The 26,332-nt window shown below is 34.9% G+C and overlaps 1 protein-coding gene across 5 annotated transcripts; it reads right to left on the reverse strand.

Annotated features, from left to right (window-relative positions):
- Positions 1-5,648: 5,648 nt before the first annotated feature.
- On the reverse strand, positions 5,649-19,187 carry LOC128559862 (uncharacterized). 5 transcript variants are annotated; one of them, XM_053552652.1, is made up of 11 exons: positions 19,061-19,187; positions 15,531-15,710; positions 15,200-15,312; positions 14,787-14,925; positions 14,081-14,200; positions 13,344-13,493; positions 11,775-11,891; positions 11,493-11,552; positions 8,217-8,345; positions 6,943-7,033; positions 5,649-6,584 (listed from the first exon to the last, which is right to left on the reverse strand). In XM_053552652.1, the coding sequence occupies exons 1-11, from the start codon at positions 19,113-19,115 to the stop codon at positions 5,849-5,851; spliced, it is 1,890 nt and encodes a 629-aa protein (XP_053408627.1). In that variant the 5' UTR covers positions 19,116-19,187; the 3' UTR covers positions 5,649-5,848. The 5 variants fall into 5 exon arrangements, with proteins under 5 accessions (XP_053408627.1, XP_053408626.1, XP_053408628.1 ...); XM_053552651.1 differs by having other exon boundaries at positions 13,320-13,493; XM_053552653.1 differs by lacking the exon at positions 11,493-11,552 and having other exon boundaries at positions 13,320-13,493.
- Between the last annotated feature and the right edge of the window lie 7,145 nt (positions 19,188-26,332).

Consider the following 26,332-nt stretch of genomic DNA (forward strand, 5'->3'; position numbering starts at 1 on the left):
AATAATAAAAAAGAATAAGAAAGGTACAGGTAAAGTGTATCAAAACACTATATAAGTATAATTCTAAGCAAACAGGGACGTAATTCAGGAAATATTGGTGCAAGAGTTATGCACCTTGTATCATATGATGTGAGTGATGATGTGGAACAACTACTGCAAGTTTGAAACAAAGGCATTTCGTAATAACTGAGATATAGTTGATTAACAATGAAAGAAAAGACAAACAGATGAATTCAGATATTGTCATTTTAATGATAAAATGACGAATAACTATATACTATCCTTAACAAATTACCCTAACAAAAATAGACTGTATATTAAAATATCTGACTAGATCTAAAATATTTTTGTCGGGGAAGAAAAGACGCCTGAACACCGAAATGTCACCACAGGTAAACAACATACATGACAGAGGATCGGGAGGGTGGGTCCAGCAAAAATATTCACCTTAAACACGTATTGTTTATTTTAAAGAATAAAAGGTAGACTGATCAAATTGTCTTTGTTTATGGCTAATTATAATATTTTTGTGACCCGTGAAAGATATACTCAACGTGATAAACTGATGGACGGATTTAGGTTTAGACGACTAAATGTGTGCAATGAGTAGCTGATATACCACTTAATGATAACATTCAGTAACTTGCTGAATGGTGATACTTCGGTATTCATAAATCAATTTATCCTTCATATAAATTCTCATTTATGAGTACACCTCATTAAGATGAGCTTTGCTCTGTTTGATTAGCAATGAAAGAAAAGACAAACAATAAGATGTATTCAAATATTGTCACTTTTGAGACCTGTGCATACATTGTAAACAGAATCAAGTAACTTGTGAAACGGTTCTATGGTGATGGGCAGTCTTTTGTCCGGAAATTTCAAACAATTGTTGTATTTTCGCAAGCATTTCTTAACCAAAACATTCGAAGTAAAATCTGGAAAACCAAGTAATATATGTACAAATGTCTATGCGGATCTGTATGTGCTAAGTGTAGAAGCCGCCATCTTTTTCACACGACAGTAGGCAATGAAGAATAAATAGTTTTGAGTTGTTATCGGCATTGCATCCGAAAATGTGTTCGTTCGAAAGATTTTTAAGTGCTAAGGACTCTGTTATAATTATGTACTATGTGAGGCCTGTGACAGCAATGACGTTACTAAGCACTGAGCTATGTCTGTCAAGGAATTATATGGGCAACTAGAATGATTAAATGTACTGGATCCTGCAAGCCGCATTCTGTCAAATATTGATCCACCTGTTGGCGAGAGAGAAGATTTGCTAAACGATCTGTGTACCCACTAACATGAACTGCTTGAAACAAAATACTGTAATACAGAGTGCTTAAAACTAACCATCTGACCAATTTCATTAAAGTTTTGTCCTTAGAACTGTGCTTGTTAATTATATAAACAACAGCCTCATTATCAGAATGGAAGATGATGCATTTGTTTTTGAGGCATGGACCCCAAGGCAAGCACAATGGGGAAAAGTTCTTTGACTGTTATATGACATTGTTGCCAGACACAATCTATAGGCCGAAAGCCAGCAAAGAACTGCTCCTTGAGATATTCCCCTCCCCCGAAAAAAACTGTATTGCTACTGTCCGTGAACCGAAGTAATGTCCTAGAGTTCTCCCAAAAAACATAATGGCGGATCCATTAAGCTGCTTAATAAATAAAGACCAAGCTTCCAGATCTGCACGGGCTTCTGTTGTTAGACGACGGTTGTAGAAATGCTTTGTCAGACCAATTGTCAGGTCGATCAAGCGCCGCAGAAATCCTCTAAGCAAAGTTTGGCAATCTTATCAGCGATTGAAACTCTACTCAAGTGACCTTTCTACGTTGTTCATGTAACGTAAAAGCGAACGAATTTTGTCGATCTTTCCTTCAGGTAACCTTTTAACACCATTTCACTGGAGTCAAGTTTTATGCCCATAAAAGACAGAACAGTGTTTGGAAGTATGTTTTTTCCCTGTTTCATCGGAACAGCCTGTATTGGTGCTAAACACCGGGCACGTTAAAGGTGCATTCCATAGTTCGATTGAATTTGGTGAAGAAAAAAGTTATTTTTGATTAAGGTGGTCAAATTATATAACTTTCAATCCTGATGCACTGATAAAGGTTATAATAAGTATACTTTTTGATATATTAACGGAATTTGACTAACTGTCGTCGACGACACTTAGTGATTGTATGAATAACAGAGTAGACCTCTAGAAAATCAAATTTTTCTAACCAAAATCTTAAATAATCTGAAATAAGGATTATTTACATAAATATATTATATCATTCTTGGATATCAGTCTACTTTCGATTTCACTATATCTTAAGTCCTCCATAGAAAATAAGCTGTTACAAAGTAACGGAATGAAATTTAAACATGAAAACTGCAAATTGCCTAGTCTGATACCATGATCTAACATTTTGTTTAATGTTGAAAATGACTTCAATATTATGGAAAGTAACTTTAAAGATCCAGACTGTCTGTTCGCAAACAGCTAGGCTAAGTTTGCCGGACACGTCTGTATCTAAAAAGTTCTCTCTGTCTGTTCTGGTGGCTTTATCTCAAACTGTCCCTCTGGTCAGATCGCTCTGTGTCTGTACTAGTAGAGGAATTTCGCGCCCTGTGTGGCTGCGTTTGCTATATGTAAGCGCCTTTGAACGTGTTTATCATGAAAAGGGCGCTATATAAATCTGGTTTAATAATAATAATAATAACACCAAGGTCTTGAGCCATTTGTAGGAAAGACTGAAGTGAATCCCTACAGACATGTTACAAAGGAGAAACAAACATAAAGTTATCAATGATAGTTGCGATGCAGTGCAGCAGAGAATAGTTCAAAGAGAGAACAGGAATATGACAGACCCATCGGTGAGGTTTGTAAAAATAAATATGGCCCAAATGTATAAAACTTAGTAAGTGCTGGGAGGATTAGTTTAAAGACTTTTTTCAATGCCTGTCTTGGCCATATAGGCTCCGCGAACAAATATTTTTATCAGAGCTACTGCATCATCCACTGTTTGATAGTGGACTGTGCATAATTTGTGGGATCCCTCCATTCACTGAGAAACCGGTTGGGTGTGATAAATGTTGTATGAAACGGAATTCTCCTTTTGTCTTTTTCGCGACATGCCCGACTGGAGAAAAATGCATAAGTTCCAATAGCTGTTCGGAAATACGAAAAGGACCGGCTGGCCAGCCAACTGACAATTCGAGAAGTATTGCATCTACCAGAAATTTGGCTATCTTATTATAAAATTCTTGTAACCTGTGCGACAAAACAGTAGGCTGAATAGGCGTAACAGAGTGTGATTGGGTTTCAACTTATGATCTGTTGGTTTTTTTGGCAATTGGCTGTGGTCTTGGCTGAAGTCTTGGGATGTGGGTGCCTTGTGTGGACCGTGGAACTCGTGATCCACCTGTGATTTGAATGGTTGTGTGAGTTGCTTGCGGGGGTCTTTGGATCTGTAAAATGTTTTCTTGGGTGTAGTTTGAAGCAGAGCTGTACACGTGTGGGAAGCAGCAGTTTTGTCGGAAGCACACTATGTCATTGTACAAGATGCAGAACTGGGGGACGTCTGCCATGAAAAAGGTTGTTCGTGCGACCCTTGTTCCCAGATTTGATTTTCTATGCCGGGGGCTCAAACCATCATTAATGGCTTTGTTGTACAATTCAATGTAAGGCACGGTCCATGGGGCTGCTTGAGGATTGTCTACACGCAATTTAATAAATTCGGTGTCGTACTTGATTGCGGCATAAGCGTCAGTAAGTTGTGTACTGTCGCGGAGTGCTTCATTAGTGCCGGCTCATATTCCGGGGTCCTTTCAAGGTACACAGAGACAAAAAAATGTATAGTGTATGCATTATGCCATGCATCCATCGTCTTTATTTCGTCAGTGTCTTTCCTTTCAAGTGTGATGGTCCCATGTGGATGGTGCATCATTGTCAAGGCACCAGACTCTTTAAATGAAATCAGACTTGATAATGGAAGGAACTGAACCCCCCAACCTTTTGCCTTGAGCTTTGTGTCAACGCTCGTAGTTAGTGCAATACCTCTCACGTTTGTCTGATTGCTGGGTACCGACATCAATGGTGGTGGATTGTTGATTGTTCTCTGGACTGTATTCCCAGGTGTCCGTGTATGGGATGTATTGGGATCAATATTACAAAATGTCTCTAGCATCCATATAAGTTCTTATTTCTAAGTATCCCGATAGTTACCTGACGGGTATTGACCGCAACCAATTAATATCATATGAAAAAGGACATTTTTACACTTTCTACTTTGTTTTGGGTAATACATATGAACTGTAGTTCTAATGATTTATATATAGTGCACAACAAGATACAAAAACTGCATCTGAACATAATTTACTTCCTCGTTGCGCCTTCTAAATCATAATTATATTACACAAGATTTGTTTGTTTTGGATTTAGCGCAATTTTGCGACAGTATTAAACAAGCAAGTGTTCCTGGATTCTGCACTAGTACAAACCTGTTCTCTACAAGTAGCTGTCAACTTCTCAACATGAATCAGAGGTAGAGGACGAATGATTTCAAACAGAATATCTTTTATCGAATCGTCACGGAAAACATGTACCTTACCCGGGAATCGAACTCCCAACACCGCGATCCGTTTAATGAGCTCTCCCAAATGTGCTAAGCGAGCGGATTGTTACAATATAATCAAGGTCCCGTGGATTGCGTTACTTTTCTTAAAACAGAAACTTTTATTATCTTTCTTCTGATTCATGATACAGCAAATTATAATACACACTAAAACACAAAGCTGCATTTGGGCACTCATAAATTAGTTACATGAGATTAATGCTCACAGATGATTAAGATACTTTGCCGATAATTAAAACCAAAAACAATTATCTAAAAATAAAAGACACTAACATGCGATCAAAGACACTCGCGACACCTATACGAAGCACCCGAACCACAGTATCCGAAACTACAAACACAAATCCCACCCACATGCGATTACAAAATAAGACCTACGTGCCAGGATCTTCCGCACCAGCACAATCATAAACCCTGACAGATCAGCCCCATTTTGTCGTGGCAGGGGGCCTTGGTCACAACAAACACCAGTTGAAGATCCCATTACCACTGCTTATATCACCCATAGCACCACAGCCCTAAATTTAAAACAGGACCGCAGAGCCAATTTTAAATAAAATCTTACGCATTATCGCAATAACATCTACTAATGTAATTCAAATCTACTAAATGGTGTATTATACATGTCATTGAATACTATCAATTTGCTTCGATTACTTTCAAACAGATTAATAAAAACTAATGCAGCATGATGTGAGTAAGAAGATATGTCTAATACATGTATAGGAATCTAGAATGGCATTTTCGTAATACGTTGTTTTTTCGTTTACACTGAATAGATTATTTACAAGCAAATTAACGTCAAAAAGAATGATATTCAGTACGTTTTAACGTGTATATCGTAAAACAGACTTTTCCGCACCTGACAGTTGCAAAATAACTATCAAGAAGTTGCGTTTCCTTTACATATCCTAACTTATTTCATCATACAATGGGCAGAAAGATAAAGCATAAAACTCTTCCCAAACCATATTTTGATCTAAACACTACATACATATTCTGGAAAAAACTGGTTGTATTATTTCTTAGTTTATTTCCACATGTTTGGATTATTGATTGCTTTAGAATATGATATCATTATTTTTACGACTGAGTCATACAGCTTTACAAATACATTTATATGAAAATAAATTTACTAAAAAGGTCTTGAGTTTTCAAATATGATATTTTAATGGTAATAGGTGGAAGACTCTCTGGAAACAGTTCTAGTTTGTTAAGACAGTGTTCCAAGTTTTGAGTACTCGTTGTCCGTATCTAACACTTGTATATCTTTGTCAGAAACATCATAATCTCCTTCTTGGTGTTTCGTTTCGCCGCTTGAAGTACGTAATTTGTTAGGAACGCCATAAACATTATCCGGTTTGCTACATTTCCGTGATGTATTATTTATATGACTATAAGTGTCTCCTTCACAGTGGGGATCTTTTCCATTACTTGTACCTTCTTCCCGAGCACCTGTTCCCAAATAGCTCGATATACCGTACACATTATCTGTTTTGCAAGTTTTCAGTTGTTTACCGTTTATATGATTGTAGGCATCTTCATCTGTGTCAACATGTTTGTCTGGTTTGTTATCAGCTTTGGTTGCCAAAGCATCCATTTCAGCAGTATCATAAGTGTCTTCTGCTTTGCCAGTACCGTTTTTTCTTTTATTGTATGCATGGTCGTACGTTGCATTGACATCTGTATCTAACTTATTATAGATATTTCCGCTTTCCAAGTATTTATCTCTTTTTGTAGAGCATGACGTATCGTATGTAGTATCATCAATCCAAGACTCCTTTACGTGTTTGTCTGACATTTCGTAGGTACACGCATAATTTTTGTGTCTAGACTGATTGTGATCGTTCCCTGTTTTGTCAGCAACATGATTATATGACTGGGCTTCTTGACTCACTTGAATGGTTGTCTCGTTCGAAGATTTTGTATACACGGTTTGGTGGTTACGTCTGCAATAAAACATTATTTTAAAATAATGTCTTACAAAGGAGAACTTTACAATTTAGATGTGCATTAAAGAAATTCAAAAGCACACAAAATTCTAGTTTTCCTCGAACCTTTAAAATGCATAAATTGTTTTATCGTGTCAAAGAAGCACTTTCAGATAAAGATATTAACTTACTGTAGAACAAAAATACTCTAAAGAATGTTACCTAATTTAGATATTATTGCACATATACCACTGTATGTAAATGATCAGTGTGTACTACGCATCAGCGAAGTAACAATTTATTTGAAAACAAAGCAGATATTGCCTGACACTCCTTCAACTGGCCAAAAACTTTAACAATAAAAGTTAAAATGTACCTTCTTTTTAATATCAACAGGATAACAGCCACAGCAATAATAATCATGACAGAGCCAACTGAGGCGCCGACAATAGCACCGACATGTAAATCTGAACAGAAAATACAAAGTAATATTTGAATTATGTGGGAGCATAAACTATAAATGTGTTTAATTCTCGTCTAAGGTTATGCTCCGCTTTTCCGCAAATAACTGTCCACTTCTGACAGGAATCAAACGTGAAGTACAAATGATTTCAGACACAATGTCTTCTATCACATCGTCAAGAAGAACAAACATTTCACCCGGGGATTGAGCTAGAATCGTAAATCTGTGCTCTTCTAATTGATTCTGCATTCTTATATGAAAGTAAATTAACCGTTCCCCATTATAATGATAATCCTTCTTAATAACCACACCGACATTTTTTGTTGAAAACTGTGATGAACGCAAAGCTGTAACCTTGAAAGGCTGAACGGGAGAACTATATTTGGAAGACAACTTCCTTTGAAGATGACTGAAATTTGCTATGTAATCAACGTTTTTTAATTACTAAGATTGTGAGTAATTCTGTAACAACAATTGTTTGTAAAACACATATATGCATCCTACATCCCATATGATGGCCTCTCTTAAGCAACTTCTATGTAATCTATCTTGCATAAACTGACCTTGATCGACTTAAAGATTAACTTCTACTGACTATAGGCAATAATCCTATAAAGCATTAAGGTCATAGTCCTAAATATTCACCGGTAAATGATCAGAAACCATTTTTAATATCAACGTGACCTTGACCCTGGCAGTACTGTCCTAAAAACAGCAGAAGTCATGTGACCGCAGGCAATTCTTTTCTTTTTGAGACGAAATTATTTTCAGTTTTGAGGTCACTGCTGCTTTGATTTAACAAACTGATCCATAACAATAACAGAACTCCATCTAATGATTACAGTCAACTAATTGATTACTGTAAACTAGCGTTCTTCAATTATTGAGCGGAATCCACTCTTAGGGTTGTTGTGACCTTGACCATTCTGACATCAAAACAAAAGAGTCATCTACTTATGACAGGTAATTATCATAAACAGTTTGGTTACTGAAAGCTTAAGCGTTCCCTAGTTACTGACAGAAAAACAAATGGTCTACCAACGGAAGGACCGTAAGACAGACAGACAAGGAAGAAAACTAATACCCTCTCTTTTTCATATTGAATGCCTCATGACTGATGTTCTGAATGTCCATTAGTGATTCTGTAAATTCATCTAAGTATTTAAACAAACATTGAAAATACATACCTAGTGAGTCTGCAACTTCTTCGTTCAACTCCTTATATCTAGGATTAGTAGACATGTCTGTCGATGTTGTTGCATTTTTCGTTTTCGGTACTGATGAAGTAGGTGGTTTTTCGGTGGATGTACTTAAATCTACAAAACATGAATGTAATAATTTTCCTCAAATTGTTTGCATATGTAAGTAGGATATGCATTGTTTTATAACGAGAAAGCAGTTGAAAGTATTGCTCTTAAGATTAGGCTTATTTCTTAAATCTAGATTTTCTCTCTTGAATGATTAATTGGAGGAATCAAACAAAAATTTATTTTTTGGAACCATAGATATGAGTACAATCTCAGTTTGCCTGAGCCTGTTTGTGAGTGGTAAACAAGCAATATCCCTATTGACCTAATAACCCTAATAGCCTAGTCTATTAACCCGGAAAAAATTTTCTCGTAAAATCATTGGAATGTTTGTCTGTGTGAGGTTTTGGAAAAGTATAACACCAGGATATTATAAAAAAAACATGAAACCGAAATATCGTATTAAAAATAAATTCCCGTTTCTCGATGAAAAATTAGCCTTGATTGTTTCCTCGATTTATCATAATATATCTCAATATTGTAAAGCAAAACCATATGGCAATAAGTATATATGTAAGTTTAGTATCGAACGTCTGATATAGACGGCCACTTTACTATGACTATCAAAATCTAAATAGTATGTGTCTATAATATTTATCAACGCCTTAGAAGTGCAATGAGTTTTCCTTGTATTCTTCACTTCTTACCATTTGAGAATCCAGAAATACGTGTGCACGTATTAGTGTAAAAACATCAGGGCACATATAAGTAGGAAAACACCTGTTTAAAAAAACAACTTCGCACGTATTGATATGAAAACATTTGCGCATGTATGATCTCGTGAACTTATTAATAATTTAAACAATTCAGCTCTTCACTTATGTAACATATTTAAAGATATACACTGATATCATTATTTGGTATTTATGCGTATTTTATCTTGTTTTCATAAAAATAACTGTGTGTGCCTCAGTAAAATAAAACAACATTCTAATAGCACGCCAAATTCCAAGAAAAAAGGCTAAAAGTGAGATCTGTTTTCTAAAATGTTATTACATTATGACTGGTAATTAACGTATCGCTTTCAAAATTTTGTTTTAAAACAAAAAAAATCTTGGAAACCTTTGTCTAAGCATGTGACAGAGTCTATTTATGTTGAATGAAATTATGTTTTAAACCCACCGCGATACTTCATGTAAATCATTTATTGGACGAACGTGCTTGTAACGTCATCAAATGTAAGATTAGTCTCTCGTTGTTTTTCGTTGATTTGAACACGATCTGTTTTTGTTTTGGGCAATTTCAGAAATTGAATAATATATTACATTATTATCTTTTCATTACTACCAAGAAGAACATGACTTGAAATGTATATTTCGGCTTTAAATACCTTCAGTATATAATTGCCTTCATAATAGTAGTTCATCAGTTCTAAGTAAAAATAAATTGTAAAACTGGCTACAATGCTTAGAGTTATAGGACTGTTTCTATCGGTTTTATGTTAAGACATGACAGTAAACTTGAGCCGGTGAAGAGTGATTATCACACGGTCGTGACCAGGTCCACGGTTTATATATGTTTTTCAAAACCTGCCCACATGCTTATTCTTTGTCCAATATTTACAAAATCTTGCATAATAAATCCTTAAATATAGCTTTTGAAACTTATAAAATTTGATTTGATTTTATATTCCTGAAATTTAAATACATTGATTTGAATATGCCTAATTTGACGTATTTTACGGGCTTTTATGATGCTTCTGAAAGAAAACCTGCAGAACACAGTAACTTATATTTTCGACGAATCAGGTTGTCTTAAAACTTGGTAAAGGTGTTAAATATTGTGTCTGGAACTGTTGTTCATTAATAGCTACTCAAAAAATAAGATTTACACGCTCTGAAAATTTCCTTTTTGTCGAAAAATCTGCGAAAACATGACCACGCTGTGCAAATAATGAGGTGCTTATTTCAAAACTGTCCCATTATTTTACAGTAAAACTTCTTGTCAATTTAAGACTTTAATAGCTTGCTTGACATACCCGTGGGCAAATATCTGTTATCGGTGTAATTACACCTTTGGAGAAAAGTGTGATTCGCACGTTTTAAATTCATCATTCGCCGCCTAGGGACAAGATGGCGGAGATCACGGCTTGCGAAATCGACTCATATTCTAAGTACGTTATTCTTCATAGACACATACAGAGACATATAAATATAACCAAGCAGAGATTCATACTAATATATCGGCAATTTTAAATTTTTGTTTTCTCTCACATTCACATTTTGCACTGTTTAGCTTATGAATTAAAGACGAGTATTGGAATTAACGAATGTAAATAATGTTGAATTGATATTTCAAATGTAAACGTGATAAATGTAGACAATGCTAACAATCGGAAATGCTCTAACTTTAAGGTCATTACCCTTCAGATGAACTGGAATATATTCATTGTATATAATTTCATCTAAGGAGTACACCTGTATGTGTACTAGCTTCTAAGATATAAACTTCGATTACGAGAACTTGTTGTTACAAAAATGGACTGGTTTGGAATAAGTTCAAATGTTTGTAAACGCATCTTCATAGATGTTGCCTCTGTCAACTATATTGAACAACATGACAGATAACATAAAAGCCGATTTAAGAGTTAGGTCCATGTTTTGGAGGAAAAAATTCGAACATCTCAAATCATAGAACATGATAGAAAGAAAGCAATGTTTTATATGAACATTTAACAGCATATAAAACATTTATATTATTTTACAAAACCGTTGTTAATTTACTCAAATATGTATTGAATTTTGGAAAGGGACTGCATGAAGGGGCCACACATCTGGACAGTTCAGCGCCTTTAAAACTCACCATAGCTGTTACAGGCCTTCTTTTCGATGCATTTGCAACAATTTACCAGTGTTTAAACTTAACAAAACTAGGTAAAACATCGTTTTTGACAATTGTTTACATTTATTATTTCTTTACAAATGGCATTCTTGTTTAAAGGGGGACAACTCCTTTAGAATATTTTAAGTATCCAACTCTATGGGACAGAACAGTAAAACATGTATTGGACAGAGAAGTTGTTTGTCAAGATGCTGTTTGATTACTAAAAAATTCTGTTGTTTCGTGATATACTGCTAAACTTTATCTTCGAACCCTATGTTTGAGCCCCATTCCTGCAGAAAGCATGTTCACCAGACGTTATGAAATAAATTTTACCATTGTCTGTAGAAACGTGTCCTGTCTGTGTTGAAACAATTGTTGAAGTTTCTGGTGATTCTGCCGATAATAAAACACGATGTTGTAAAATAAAAGAATATGTGCATATCCGTTCTATCCGTTTATCCGTTTCTTGCGGATCTGACTTTTTCTTTATCTATTTTGTCTAAAATAATGCAGAAAAGTGTATGCTTTGTCTTGATTTAGGAATACGTTGTCAGAAGTTTAGATTTTTACAAGAATATATTAAGTGTATTTGTTTATTCTTATAGAAATATTTACCGTTTCTGCACAGAATCATCTTCTTTTCTGTTGATGCATCTATGAATTTCAGAACTGTGCGAGGGCCTTCACTTGCCAGATACCCATATCGAATACTGTTTAGACTGTTATCGTATTCTGTAAAATCATAAATTGGTTTAGAAATGATTTACCGTCGTAGTGTTAAATTTTAATGTATGTACAAATAGTTAGATACACAATACCAGATACTAATAATATTAGATACTCACTCAGTTTCAAGATGTGAGTATAATAACGCATGGAAGTGCCTACGCCTTTTATACCTTGCACAATGAAATGAATCCAATCGCTAAGGTGACTATGTCTTAGATTAGCTGACAAATAACATTGAAAAAACGTACAACCTGTGAGAACTATATATTTCTTTTATAACATTTTCCTCTGGCTACCTCACCATGACTCATAAATAGTTTGTATTGTGAGCTCAATCATTTCGAGGATCAGGCAAAAAACTCAATTTTATGAACTAACAACGTACAACTAATGATTTACAGCTCAAACTTGACTGGTCTTTTTGTTGAAGTTCCGACGATGACTTTGAAATATCAGCAACATACGAGTCCTATCGCAAAAATGTTCAACCTATGTCTCCTTAATTGAAACTGCAACTCAGTATGTTTTGCGCTAGCTCCTTTGTGTTCAGCGCCTGTATGCTACCATAGTTTTTTGTTGGGTTTAACGTCGCAACGACACAGTTTAAGGTCGTATGACAACTTTTCAGCTTTGATGGTAGAGGAAGACCCAAGATGCCCCTCCGTGCATTATTTCATCACAGGCGGACACCTGGATAGAACCACCGACCTTCCAGAAGACAGATGGATGGCTTCCTCACATGAAGAATTCAACGCCTCGAGTGAGGCTCGAACCAAAATCGCTGAGGGACAGGTGATTCGAAGTCAGCGACCTTAACCACACGGTCACGGCGTTCCCGCTATTATATTTAACATTTTGCTACTGTATAGGCATAACCACGATGTCTTGACTGTACTAAGCCAATAACGCTGAGCCTTGTTTGTAAGCTGGAACTCTCCTACTGTCTTTGAAGAGAATGAAACTATGTGTCTGTGTCTCATTTATATGCTGTACTGGGAATAAAGTATTCATTAAATCTTTGATGTGTCTACTTCGATAGCTGGATACAGAATAATCTCACTATAACATGTCTACCTATCTATACCCTAGTACTTCTGTGCTATCTATAGAAGTGCGCTTTTATTGGTGCTATTTGTAGAACTTGTTTCTGGCTGGTTCTATTTCGCACATAGCATTTAACAACAAGTAATTGCTCTAACAAAATGATGGTTCACTTTAACTATTGCATAATGTGCGATACTGGGGTTCGGCTTTGACAGCAATTAACCCAAATCTACCATAAGTTACCAACAGCAATATAACGATAATAATCGTAACAATAACAGAGTGAAAAAGAAGTCAAGCACTATTTGTGCTACATTATTTATACATCAATTATACAAAGTATTCTAAAACTGATTTAAAATCCTGACTTTTATTTTAGTATCCCACCTGTGTATGTATATATTACATAACTGCAAATGATACTTGTCCATGCAGAGTTTGATAAACTATCCGTTTTTAATCGTAATTCCGCGTCAGTTAAAGGGTTGCCTTCATGGGCGAAGCACCAATTTGCAGACTCCCTCCAACTCATGGTTTTTCTAGAAGTGAGATGAGCCTCTTCTACAAATATAAAGTTTCATCACATGTAAAAACCGTATATAACTATAGCTGCCACTGGATGTGATTCATACACACTAACAACATACTTTGAAAAGGTTATTATAGTAATAGATATTATCTTTGCACCTTTTAATGTTCAAGCTGGGATGTACTTTTATTTACCGGTATATTAGAAAAGGAGATACAAGTCTTGTGCTTTTCAATTTATTTCATCTTTATCTATTATTGTGTCTACTTACATGGAATTCCCTTATTGGCTTTCAAGTTGTCTTAAATCATTAATGTTAAAATATAAGAACAAAATTTGTTTTTCCACAAAAACAACAGAAATACCATATACCAAATAGTCATGAAAGAGTTATGAAATGTTTCTATTCTACATCTTATTAACCCAGAACCGTTGTCTCTAATAAATTGACGTATATTTTAAAGGTTCTTGATAAAAACCTAATTCACCAACTCAAATCGACATTCTTCGCTACAAATGATCATTTTTGGTAGTTGTTGGGCATAACATTTCTTAATACTCTTCCTATTTTCCATTCAATACGGGAAATAATAACTTTACGAATTTTACACATACATACCAAAAACACAAAACGCTAGGTTATGTTGTCCACAGTCTGTCCAAGAATACCGTCCATATTGCACAGATTCAAACTTCAGACACATTTCATCTTTCATATCTAAAGTCTGATCTTTAGTGACTAGAAAAAAAAACAGAGAGAAATGTACCATGTAAGTGCATCTGTAATGTGTATTTTTTATTTCTAGGTATATTACAACATCAATGATATCAATCCTGATTATTATTCCCTTGCAGACTTGGTATATGTTTAAAAATCTAAGAATTTTCTAACTAGAACGGATAAATTTTAAAGCTTTAACTGTTGGTCGACATCTATCAGAAAACAAATGGAAACGATATCAAAGTTTATGCTTATTTCTAGAATATGCACGAGTTAAACAGAGCTACTGTAACATTGTATAAGTTTACTATCACGAAATGAAGAACAATAAACAAAACTTTTCTATTTTTACTTTGAAAGTTAGGATAATTTTACCGAAACAGTACATAACTGCGATTATTATCATTATTATTATTATTATTATTGAATACCTAACTTTGATGAAATCAATATATCAAAACGAAACAGAAAAGTTAAGTAAAACTATGGGGATTCGTTTAAAACACATGTTAAATAGTTATATTTAGTGTACTAACTATATTTAGTGTACTTATGATAGGTCAACATATTTATTCCACAAAAAATAGAGCAAAGAAATAATTACCCCTATTATTAACCTTGTAGACTGACACACAATCATTTTGATCGCATGTGTTATGTACGTTTGCAATGGAATTTCTAGGTTTGTAACAATAGGTGAACCGGACATCCGCGTCGAAATTCATTTGATCTTCGCAATAACACTGATTAAAATAGAGACGCAGTATTATCATAATATCATACATTCATGCATAAAAAATTTAAAGAGGAGACACATCCAAGAGCTTAATTATCTCTTGGACCTCTTCTATAACCTTTTTTGTTATAATTAGAAATAGTAGAAATCACCAAAAACATACCAATCATGAGGAGGGCAATTAATAATTGAAAATCATCTCTTTTCGCATATACTTTAGTACTAAAATTAAATCTAATAGATTTTTAATTCGTGTAAAAAATATTTTAAACATTTCTCACTTTCCTTCCGCTTATACCAACAATTTGTTTCCTTCCACATGCAGAGAAACAAAGACCTATCGTTAATCTTGCTGAGCCAAACTTTTTCGTAAAATTTTCATTTCTAATGCAGCCTGAAAACATAAATATCAAGCAAAGTTAGCTTGTGTCTGGACGAGTCGTATATTGATTTAACATAACACTCTATCTAATATGCTTAGTGGTTATGCATCAACAGTAAAACGGAAATCAAACATTGCTGTAATGTATCCCCACTAAACACTTATAGTTTCATAATTTTCTTTCTGTACTGACATATTTAAACACTTTGCGTTTAGGTAGTTTTGTTTACCTTTGTATTCAAATGCCGTAAGTGCCTTGAAATATCCAACCCAAAGATCGTCTGTTACTTTGTTTGAGATTCTGACAACTGTTTGGCCTAAATGTTCTCGAAACATTGGTAATGCAAGGGCACAACTGCTCAGTGCTTCCGTCCATGTTGCATGTTCCTTATTTTTGTAATACTCACTGGCTACAAAAAAGATTCATGTAACCTAAGATATGCATACTTTACAGAAAGTATTTGCGTCTTTTATAAGATACATGAGATATATGTTTTCTTAATATATAAAAATATACATTGAAAATATATGTAAAATAACCCCGTTTTAAAACTGAAGAACTGAACAGTTGCTAACGAGGAGATAAGCAATCATTTAGTAAACATAAACAGGATTTTATTATTATGAGCACTATTTAAAAAAAAAACAGACCAAGTTGCATTTCTTTTCGAAAATTCCTGGGCTGTTATTACTTCGTAACATATTTGCACTTTTGCACCTGTTGCATTTAATGTGACCTACTCAATCCATTAAGAACTGTTTTCATTGTACATTGTCGAGTTAAGACTTACTGATATTGCTTGATGAGATGTGCGTACGGAAAATAATTGTTTCCTACAATAACGTTTATAGAAAAATCGTCAATTTAAAACATTTTTCCTCATTGACATTTCTGTTTAAAAAGAGGTGGTTTACCTAGGAAACAGAAGATAAATAGATATATGTAAACATATTTTATCAAAATAAATTATTGGTTAATAATTATGTCTTCTTGAAACGTTCTTTATTGTTTTTATCCTGCTTTGGACAGGGCTACTACATATTTCCGCGACTCGTTAACACAAAGTAAAATAATTTCCCTTAAATACGTTTAAGTTCAAACTGAATAAAACAAGACTATAGGAACAGGGCCCTACACAATTACTACGAATTGAAACTATACCAAAGGTAATATCTGCACTTTGTTCTGAGTGCTAACGATATGTCTGTATGTGTGCCTGTCTATCGCGTTGTTCTCGAACTGAATGAAGGCCACATTAAAAGTGTCATCCATCGACCTCTGCATTTACTTTAACTAAGAATCCCTGAGGAAACTGCACTCATATCCTCTGTGAAGAAAAGCCGATCTACCGTTATTTCGTTATAAAAGTAAGGCTGGTAGAAATGATTTCAGCAGTCATAAAAACTGTACACTCAGCTGCACGCCTTATGAACCCTTAGAACATTACACTTAAAACGATAAAAAATAAATGCATACCCTATATGTTCTGCATTGCGGAACGTTCGTTTTGACAAAACGCCAACTGTTCGCTATATTTAAGGAAATCAAAGCTAACTACACATTTCGTTAGATATCAAGTGGATTTGCCTCTGGATGTGGAAAGAACACAAAACTGAGAAGAATTTGAAAAAGACAGCTATTCCCAAAAATGGTAAACATTTCAAAAGGAATAACATTCGCCGCCAAACTAGGAGTGGGTGTTGTGGCAGGTCTACGGCCAAATTTCTCTGACAATATTTTCAAAATTCTTGAACATAAAACCGGACACAGAACATTTACAAAGCTTAGCCGAAAATAGACCTAATTCTTGTTTTCAACATGACTATGAATATAACAACACAACAGCTATGTGTAAATGTTCTGTCAGTTTTCTTTTCATGACAGATATGGACCGGAAAGGAATTAGAACTCTATTAACATTTGGTCATTAAGTTTATCCTTGACAGAAACGATATGAAACTGGATTTGTGTGCAAGTCCCAGAGTGATAAGAGAAGCCGTCGACCTAGAATTAAAACTGCTTCATTGAAGTCTATAACTGGGACAGAAAGTCACGGAAAGTTCTGAACATTAAGGTATGGATTGGGTATTTCTTTGAACTCTAGAGGGAGTATAGACCATCAGTCAACTCAAAACAGTATGAAATGCACCCCAGTTATGCCCGAACAAGATATGAATTTTTTACCAGGAAGTTCCGAATGCTTCAGTCAATAGGTAAAGCCCTTGAGAAAAATTTGTCCTAGCCGCGTTATTTAAAAGCGGCATGACCACAGTTGTTGCTTCCGTACCAAGAGATTAATAACAGACATGTTATTTTCATTGCACATATAGAATCAGGTACTTGTCCAACCTTCAATGACATAAACGTTTGGCCAAAACAGATAAGATAACTGTTCAAGATTTCATTGCATAAAAGGGTTCACATCTTAGCTGTTAAGCATCATATATTCTTTCCACAAGCAATGTGCAGAATGGCGAATTTATGTTAAGAGAATTTGGAGTAAAGATGGGGACAAGTAAGGAACTGTCATAACCCATGCACGATACATAGCTATAATCTTTGCGTTGCTCATAAAAGGTGCATCAAAATCCTCACCCGATGGAGTCTATCTAACTCTGCGTTTGATAGGCTGCTATCTACAACACTGGAACGTAGCTAAGACAAATACGTAAAATAAACAAAAGAAGAAAACTGTTTGCTGATGATGCTGGATCTGCTAAACTCTACCTGGGCATGAGGCAAGTATTTTAGTCTTATAGTCACTTTTAAGAAAAAAACATGTAATGGCAAAGACACTTCAACACTCCATGCATCATTAGCGAGGAACAGTCCAGTGTACATTAGCTCCAATATCTTGGCCCGTCTGCTATGGAAACCTTTCATCTGCTTGTGCATCAGCAAAGCAGCTAAAACCCTTTTTAAAACTCATTTACATATAAGACAATCTTGCGGAATAAATAGCTCAAAACATTTACCAAAGTAAAAGTGCACAACAATGATCTCAGCATACTAGAAAGACAAAACTAGTGAGAGAATAATTAATAAAATGGTCTTCATTCTAAAACTGAACATACAACATCGGCCTGTGCCTATCTGCAACAAACCCAGTAAGTAAAGAAGTGAGCCTAGCAGTCATTTTATAGTCCTTACTCAATAACATTAAAACGTATCAAAAGTGCAATATCATTCCATTTTCTAGTCGACATTTTAGGCCAATACAAAAATTGTACATTGTTGCTTACGTTTTATAATTTGACTTTTTAATGGTACAGGAGTATATGTTTATCAATTTGAATATATTCTGTTTACAAAAATATATGCTAAATCATCGCTGTGCAGAGGTTATCAGGGGTAATCGTGCATAGAAATTAAGGAATTATATTATATATTATAGAACAAAACTGCGCAGCAATTTTAGTTTTAAATTATTTAAGAAACGACGTACAGGAACTTAAATCCGGGATAGAAAATATTTACTTTAATCCCAACATTTAAGCCGGAGCGCGTGACACACGTTCTTACCATTTGGTTGCATTTTATACCCGAAGCATTACATAATAAGGAGTGATTATCATCACCTATAGAAACAAAACAAAACTGAAGTTTGAAATATCGTTTTATCCTTGAAAGTATTTAAGAGTTAACTTTTCTTTTATGAGTTATTCGTCATTAAACTTTAATAATGTTCACATACGGTCATTAAAAACCATTAATTTTTGTACAACGAATAATGTTACATGTATATATACAATACCTTACCTTCAGTAGTGGAAAGGCTTAGAAAAGTCAATATTAATATAATCATAAAAAACATAATCCTGTCTAGCCAAAATCATAAATTACACTATAAAGTGAAGTTTCCGTTTCATCGTATATACTTCCTCAAATTGTTATAGATAGGAAATCACTCCTACATGCTTTAATTGACTTCCTTGTTTACTGGTTGTACATTCTAAGGACAGTCCTTAAAAGTTTGGCAAGAAGCTTTTGTTTTACATGGTTGATACATACATGTATGACTCCTTTATAACCATACAAAGTTGTATTGAAAGCTGTTGTACATTTCGGAGATATTAAGTTTTTTATCAGTTGTAGTCCTATACACTAAGCAGTACATGTAGCTGAGAAAATTTGAACAGAAATCTGAAACAAGAGCATAATTAAAGTATGTTCTTCTTTAAAGAAAAATGCAAGGCAGATACTTGGTGAACTGCATACTTCATATGGGAAGTATGCAATATCAGAGAAAACTGTCTACAGGCGGGTTGGTAAATATAATGTGGCCAGAATGCCCTTTGAGACAGGACTCGTCCTTACAGGCTCAGAACAATAGTGACGTCAAACAACAGTGCTTCTGAAACACGTCTAATTAATGAAGACAAAAGGTACACGGAGTTCGAGATAGCGTATTTTCTTTGCATGTCAATGGGATAACTCTTGAAATTCCCACAAAGCACTTTGGTTTAAGAAAGGTTTGTGCCCGGTGGTCGCCTCACATGTTAAAAGCAAAAGGCCAAAAGACGTATGTCCGCCAAACGTCCGTAAGGCGTGCCAAAGAAACGCTGAAAAGTTCTTAAATTTAGATTTAGCACAATGCCACTGCTGGGACCCTCAAAAAGTGGTCTTCGCTGTCAGCAGTTGATCCATGACAACGCTGCGACATATAATAGGGTTATTATAACAGTAGGTTGATCTGGGACGCAGTATTCGGCTCGAGTGGATTTTGTCAGATCGGATCTCACGAGGCGCGCAGGCAGAATACAAGACGCGAGAGCAGAATACAAAGTCCCAGATCTAGCTACTGTTATAATGACCCTTTTATATTTATTATATACCTTTACCATTTTGATTCTTGTTTTGTTTTTGAACGAAATCTTCAATGTTTATCGATATTAAATGAAACTTAGTGAAGTTTTTCTGTGCGCTATTTACAGAAATGTGTCGGGCAATACATATTTATGAAAATATTCCGGCAGCATACAATACGGAAGGTACAATACGGAATTTAAAAGGTAAAATACGGAATGTTTGTCTGTCTGTTCAAATTTAATTGTGAAATACAAGCCAATTTCTTTTACAGAATTTGGATAGGTATATAATAAAAAGTTTAATCGTTTAAAGATTCTGAGATATGAAAATGTGGTACAATTCAATCATCCCACATATTCACAATATCTCAGTCCTTGTGATAGTTTCCTCTTTCTCAGGCCTTGCAAACAAACAGACACCAAATCGTGTGAAAAATCATGGTAATTGAATAATAATTTTAATTGTTGATTTACGTATTTCAGTTTTCTTTGCTCTGCAGATATATTTTTACTTTTATTTCATTTTATTTTGCTGAAATAACATAATAGATCTATGCTTCAGATTTACGTGGCATTTTGATCATGAAATATTTGCATTACAGAATGTGTCGTTGAAACTTAGGTTATACATCACTACTCTTTTTAGCTGATTTTTATAGTGTATTTATTTGATCTAAAATACTTTGCTCGCATCAAACATGACCCAACCTTCCATTTATCTTTTGGGTTTTATTCAGCACTGACAATTTTCTTAAAGAAAATGAGTGTTACAAAGATTAAAAATGGGTCATGGTTTGTACTCTAGCCGTTAGAAGTTTCTCAAATTTATACTGAAGAAAAGAAGACTAGTTTTTAAAGTGGTTATGCCTACACCAAACTCCGTGTACATAAAGATAATTAAATCTTTCTCAGACCAAATTAGGCCAAGATCCATCATGTGCATATACTGAGTCAAGTAAACATTCTTGACATTATGTGAAGAATTGTGAGTTAGGAAATAAAACATTTATATTCTAGAAATCGTCATGTTTTCTGAAATAAAACCTTTTTTGTCCTTGCTAAAGTTACATGTGTGTGAGGAAGCTGCGTTATTTGGACGCGTTTTCTGCTGTCGCGCGGATCCTTAACTCTTGTTGTCTTTTTTAGAAGACATGAAATTAGATCATTCGAATATGTGACTGTGTTTCATCAACATAAGTTGGTGAATAATTCATACGTAATGAACAAAAATGTTACCCGTAGCACTGCAATTACTCCTTTTAAAATGCACACATCAAGTACGGTCAGTATTAAAACATTTCGGCTTGGTTGGTTCAAATACTCCCGCTTTTAAAGCTTTGGGTGTTGTTTAATCACCTCTTCGATATGGCGCCTGCTTTTTAATTTTGTAGTTTGGCAGTTTCTGTGATATGCAGGCTCCTTTTCTCTAAATTCCAGTTTGTTTTGTTCAGCCCATTGTTTAGATTCTCATTTAGAGCAAAGCCATTAAACAGCATAAGATTTTATTTATTTCAAAAGATAGCATTTTTAGGAAAATAGGAAAAATGTTTAAAGAACTTATCCCTAGGCTATAAATAAATTATTACGACTGCTAGAGATTCCCAGCGAGCAATGATTGGCTGAGTCTTTACCTGTGTCTACGTCACGCTGCGCATATTCAGAATATACTACTGCAGACGAAAAACAAATCTACATGAGCGCATGTAAGATAAGGGATGTAACACAATCTAAGGGAATAATCTGTGGCTGTATCTTGAGTGGCAGGGGCCAGTTACGCATTTGGCCCGGGTACGTATTTTAAATAAAATAGATAGATGTACATATATTCAACTGGTTATTTATGTTGTTTGTAGAACTATGGATTCCTGCCGCGTACGAGTAATTATTGTGTAAAATAAATATGTACTTGAATCGATTTTCCTAGCTCCGTGTAGACGGCCGGGTCTAAAATCTTACCTGAGGTAACGGAAGTCAGACGAAATGGAAACGGTCGTCCATCCATCCAGATTCAGCTCAGATTTAAAAAGTAAACGGTTATGAGACACTTTTCTTTCCATCATTATTTTGACTGGTCCCATATGCTTTAAAAATATACATGTGTTTTAGGTCAGTCATTTGCAGATAATACGGTACAGGCCGCACAAGGTATGCATTTTGAGCCATTTTTGCCTCAAAATGTAGTGTCCTGAAAACTGTGTTTTACTCGTTTTTTATCACAAAAACAACGGAATCGACAGACTGAAAATGTCACCTAATGATGCTAAGTATATGCAATACATCCGCTCAACTCTTGTAGACCGAACGCTTTAATTACACTTTTTCACTGCTTGAATACATTCTGCATAAAATGAGACGTTAATGAAATGTTTTCATGTGTAAACACCCCACATGGCAAGTTTTGCAGATCGAAACCGAAAGTAGGGGTTTATTGTGCGGACAAGAGCAAATATGCGCGCCATTTTAGGGTAGCAAACCTACGGTGCCCCTAAAGTGACATGTTACGCACTTTTTTCCACTTAGGTAATGTGAGACTTTTTTTATTTCGTTTAAACGAAATCATTTCGTTTTAACGAATTAGTTATTTCGTTTAAACGAAATGTTATTTTTATTCGTTTAAACGAAATAACTAATTCGTTTAAACGAAATGATGAAATGATTTCGTTTTTTCGAAATGTTATTTCGTTTAAACGAAATGATTTCATTTAAACGAATTAGTTATTTCATGAAAACGAAATGTTATTTCGTTTAAACGAAATTGTTATTTCGTTTAAACGAAATGATTTAATTAACTAATTACGTAATACGGAAGCTTATCAGGGCCTCCACTTATCTAAAAGTTTCGCGTCAAGTCAACTTGTGTCTTTTCGTTTTGAACAAAAACATCTGATGAAGGCGTGATAATTAATACGTTATACGTAAATGTTTTTAATCATTACGCATTCTTTTTTTATCGAATTGCGTGAAATATTTGTCAATGCGATTAACTTCTACACGTCTAACTAGATCTTTCAGCGAAGTCGTCAAGAAACATAACAAGAAGATAAATGTATTTGGTATTTCAACATAATTTACTCGACTTGTTACATCTTTTTCTCGAGAACGTTTACTTTAAGGCGATATAATTATGCATGCCACGTGATATTTAAACACGTCAGGTTAAAAAATTGCCTATATTGGTCTTGTCTGCACAATGATGGTTTCATTATGTCTACCCCAGAAATATTTTAGGGAGACATATTGTTTTTCCCCGAGTTGTCTGTTTGTCCGTCTGTCTGCCCCGACGTGCCCACATGTAAATTTGGGGTTAGCGTTTCTGTTGAATTTGACATTCTGAGAAATAGTCAAAATATAGTTTTCCCATATGGATCCTTTGATGACAAAAAATTATAGTGGCTAGGTTAATGTAATTTGGTATGTGAATACATGGAAATATGGAGATTACAACAGGTTTACTCTCCATCTGTCTGTCTGTCCATCCGTCCTTGAGTCAGTTCTTCCAGCTGTCTGCCCATACTGATGTCCGGAAATCGTGATCCCGCGGTAACTTTTGAACCGAATAAGATAAGTTGATGAAACTTGGTATATGAATAGATGGGAATATATAGATTATGCACATCACTCTTTGTTTTTTTTTCTTGGGTCAAAATTCTGATGGCTTTGGCAACAGAAATATTCAAAATATGGGTGGTATTTCAGTTTCAAGGCGGAACCGGTAGGGGACTTTATGTGTTGCGAGCAACACCTGTGCCTTGTTTATTTAATTATGCACTGTTTGTTCCTAGAAAATCCTGGTTAATTTATTATCATGTTGCTTATGGATTATAACAGACTGAAAGGCTTACATTTTACTATCCAGTACTGCAATAGTCGAGCGCGCTATATAGTGACAGCTCTTGTTCATGTATAATCATGATACTCAGGTGAGCGATATAACGCCATTATGGCCCTCCTGTTTATTTTTGGAAGAATTAGAAAATGTTTATATTTTTACCTTTCACGGAATCAGAATATAAAATTTTATTAACTCCACTATTCAGGAATAGTTGTGCTATTCTACTCGCCCCGGCGTCAGCGTCTGCGGTGGCTTTCTTGGTTAAAAGTTTTTCGGTAACCTTTGTTTTTCTGTCATATCTCTTTTTGTAATGCATATATCTTACTGTGACTTCACATAAACATTGGATAGCATGCATGCATATAAAGCGAAGTAGGGGCTGTGCTATTACCGAAGGTCACCAAGATATTGTACTTTGGTTATTTTTAAGGCTACAGTTTTTCAATGACCTTTGTTTTTCTGTCATTTCTTTGTTACTAATGCTTATATTTTACTGTGACTTCACATTAACATTGGGATATACCAGTTTTAGAATGGTCAATGTCATGAAGATTTTACACATAGGTTACATGTATTTTCAGGTAAATTGTTTGGGCAAGCTTAGTTTTATGGACATTTTTTGGTACTTTTAAATATAATTTCTTGGAACCTGAGCTATTTCTTAATCATCAACATTTACATGTATGGTAAAATGTACATAAAATATTTTAGCAAACTTCGTTTTCTTTGATATACCTTTGCCACTTGTCAAGATATTTACTTGAAACTCAATATATATGGCTCTTTATGAACATCATCATTCTGTACTGACTGACTTTTGGACTTTCAAATATTGGTCAAGGTCACGCGTCCCAATGTTAATTTTCTGCATGAAAGGACTTTACTAAAGAACCACTGCACCCATGACCTCCAAACTTCACATGCTGATGGTAATTATTCAGTACACAACATTAGATATTGCATTGAAACTTCAGACACTACTTCGGGGTCAATAGCTAAGGTCAAACACTCAAGTCCTATAACTCTGGCTTGCATTTTGATTTTTTTCATTTTGACAAAATTTATCTTCAAGTTTCTGGACTATTATGTCTTGTTTCCAATATCTATTGCATATGTCAACAACTGCATTTATAAGGTTGTGAAATAATATTAAAAACTATTGATCTTATTTTTTGACAGAATTTTAACTCTTCCTTACTTGACTTTAACCCCATGAGTACTAGTTTTGACTGTCTGTGAGCATCTATCTCTTTTGAAGATTTCATTGAGAAATATATCTGTTTCATTGTCAAATGCTGAATATTGGAGCGCACTGTCTTACGGACAGCTCTTGATCATGAATGAAAGAGACTTGTGCTTTATATTTTTACGTCAATGTCTGAAATAAAGAAAAACTAAAAACAGTAATATTTGTTATCCATAAAGTCATTAAATCATGGTCTTATGACTGTCAAGAGTGTAGATGATAGAAAGTTTTAACTCACCTGTCAGTGAGCTTTTGTGATCACTTTTCATTGTCTGTCGTGCATGCAAGAATTGGTGATAATCTTGACTAAATTTGGTCAAATGTTGCTTCTCGATGATTTCTAGGTCAAGTTCGAATATGGGTCATGTCGGAACAAGAACTTGGTTACCTGGTCAAATCAATGGGAAAACGTGTGTATGCAATAGGGGCTGCATTTGTTGAACCATAAATTTCACACAAACAAATACGTCACATGTGAACAAATCGTAGCTATAAACTTTGTCATTTCTTGACAGAATTTGCTGAGTACAGTTTGGAAGATTTTTCATGTGGGTATGATGAAAAGAACTTGAGATACTCCTAAACGACACTTTGAGAAATTTGGCCAATCTGCCGCGAGTTTGTACGAGATTTCGTACATCAAAACAGTACTAAGTATGTAGAAATGGAAGGACTTCCATGATTCTTTACTGAATTTCACTACATCACCTGATTATGTGCGTACTTTGAGCTAATCCGGGTCAGAGGTTGGTTATCGGAGAAGATCACCCGACACAACTTGCTTTTTATGAACCAAAGGAAGTTTGGCGATACTTGTAGTGCTTTAAAATAATCTAGAGTCTAGGTCGAAGAGTCCGAAAGGGAGAAAATTCCATTTATAGCCCACCATCTACCAGACTAAATCACTTTTCGTCCGTTATCCATCCGTCATTCCGTCCGTCTGTTAACAATTCTCCGCATCTCCTCTGAAACTACTGAATGAATGTTGATGAAACTTTGCCACAACGATCTCCCGGTGCCTTAGTTGGCCCTAACTGAGAATGAGGTCACTAGGTCAAATGTCAAAGTCACGGTGACCTTCAACTTAATTTTTTGGAAAATTTTTATTATTGCATCTCCTCTAAAACTACTAAATGGATTTTGAT

Source organism: Mercenaria mercenaria, chromosome 10, assembly GCF_021730395.1.
Source record: "Mercenaria mercenaria strain notata chromosome 10, MADL_Memer_1, whole genome shotgun sequence".
Taxonomy (NCBI): domain Eukaryota; kingdom Metazoa; phylum Mollusca; class Bivalvia; order Venerida; family Veneridae; genus Mercenaria; species Mercenaria mercenaria.

Excerpts from the sequence above, each read along its gene's own strand:
- LOC128559862 (XM_053552651.1), bottom strand. The coding sequence starts at position 19,115 with ATGTTTTTTATGATTATATTAATATTGACTTTTCTAAGCCTTTCCACT. Across the intron at positions 15,711-19,060 it reads AAGCCTTTCCACTACTGAAG|CCAGTGAGTATTACAAAAAT; the intron begins GTAAGGTATTGT and ends TCTTTTTTGTAG. Across the intron at positions 8,346-11,492 it reads ACACGTTTCTACAGACAATG|ATTTAAGTACATCCACCGAA; the intron begins GTAAAATTTATT and ends CATGTTTTGTAG.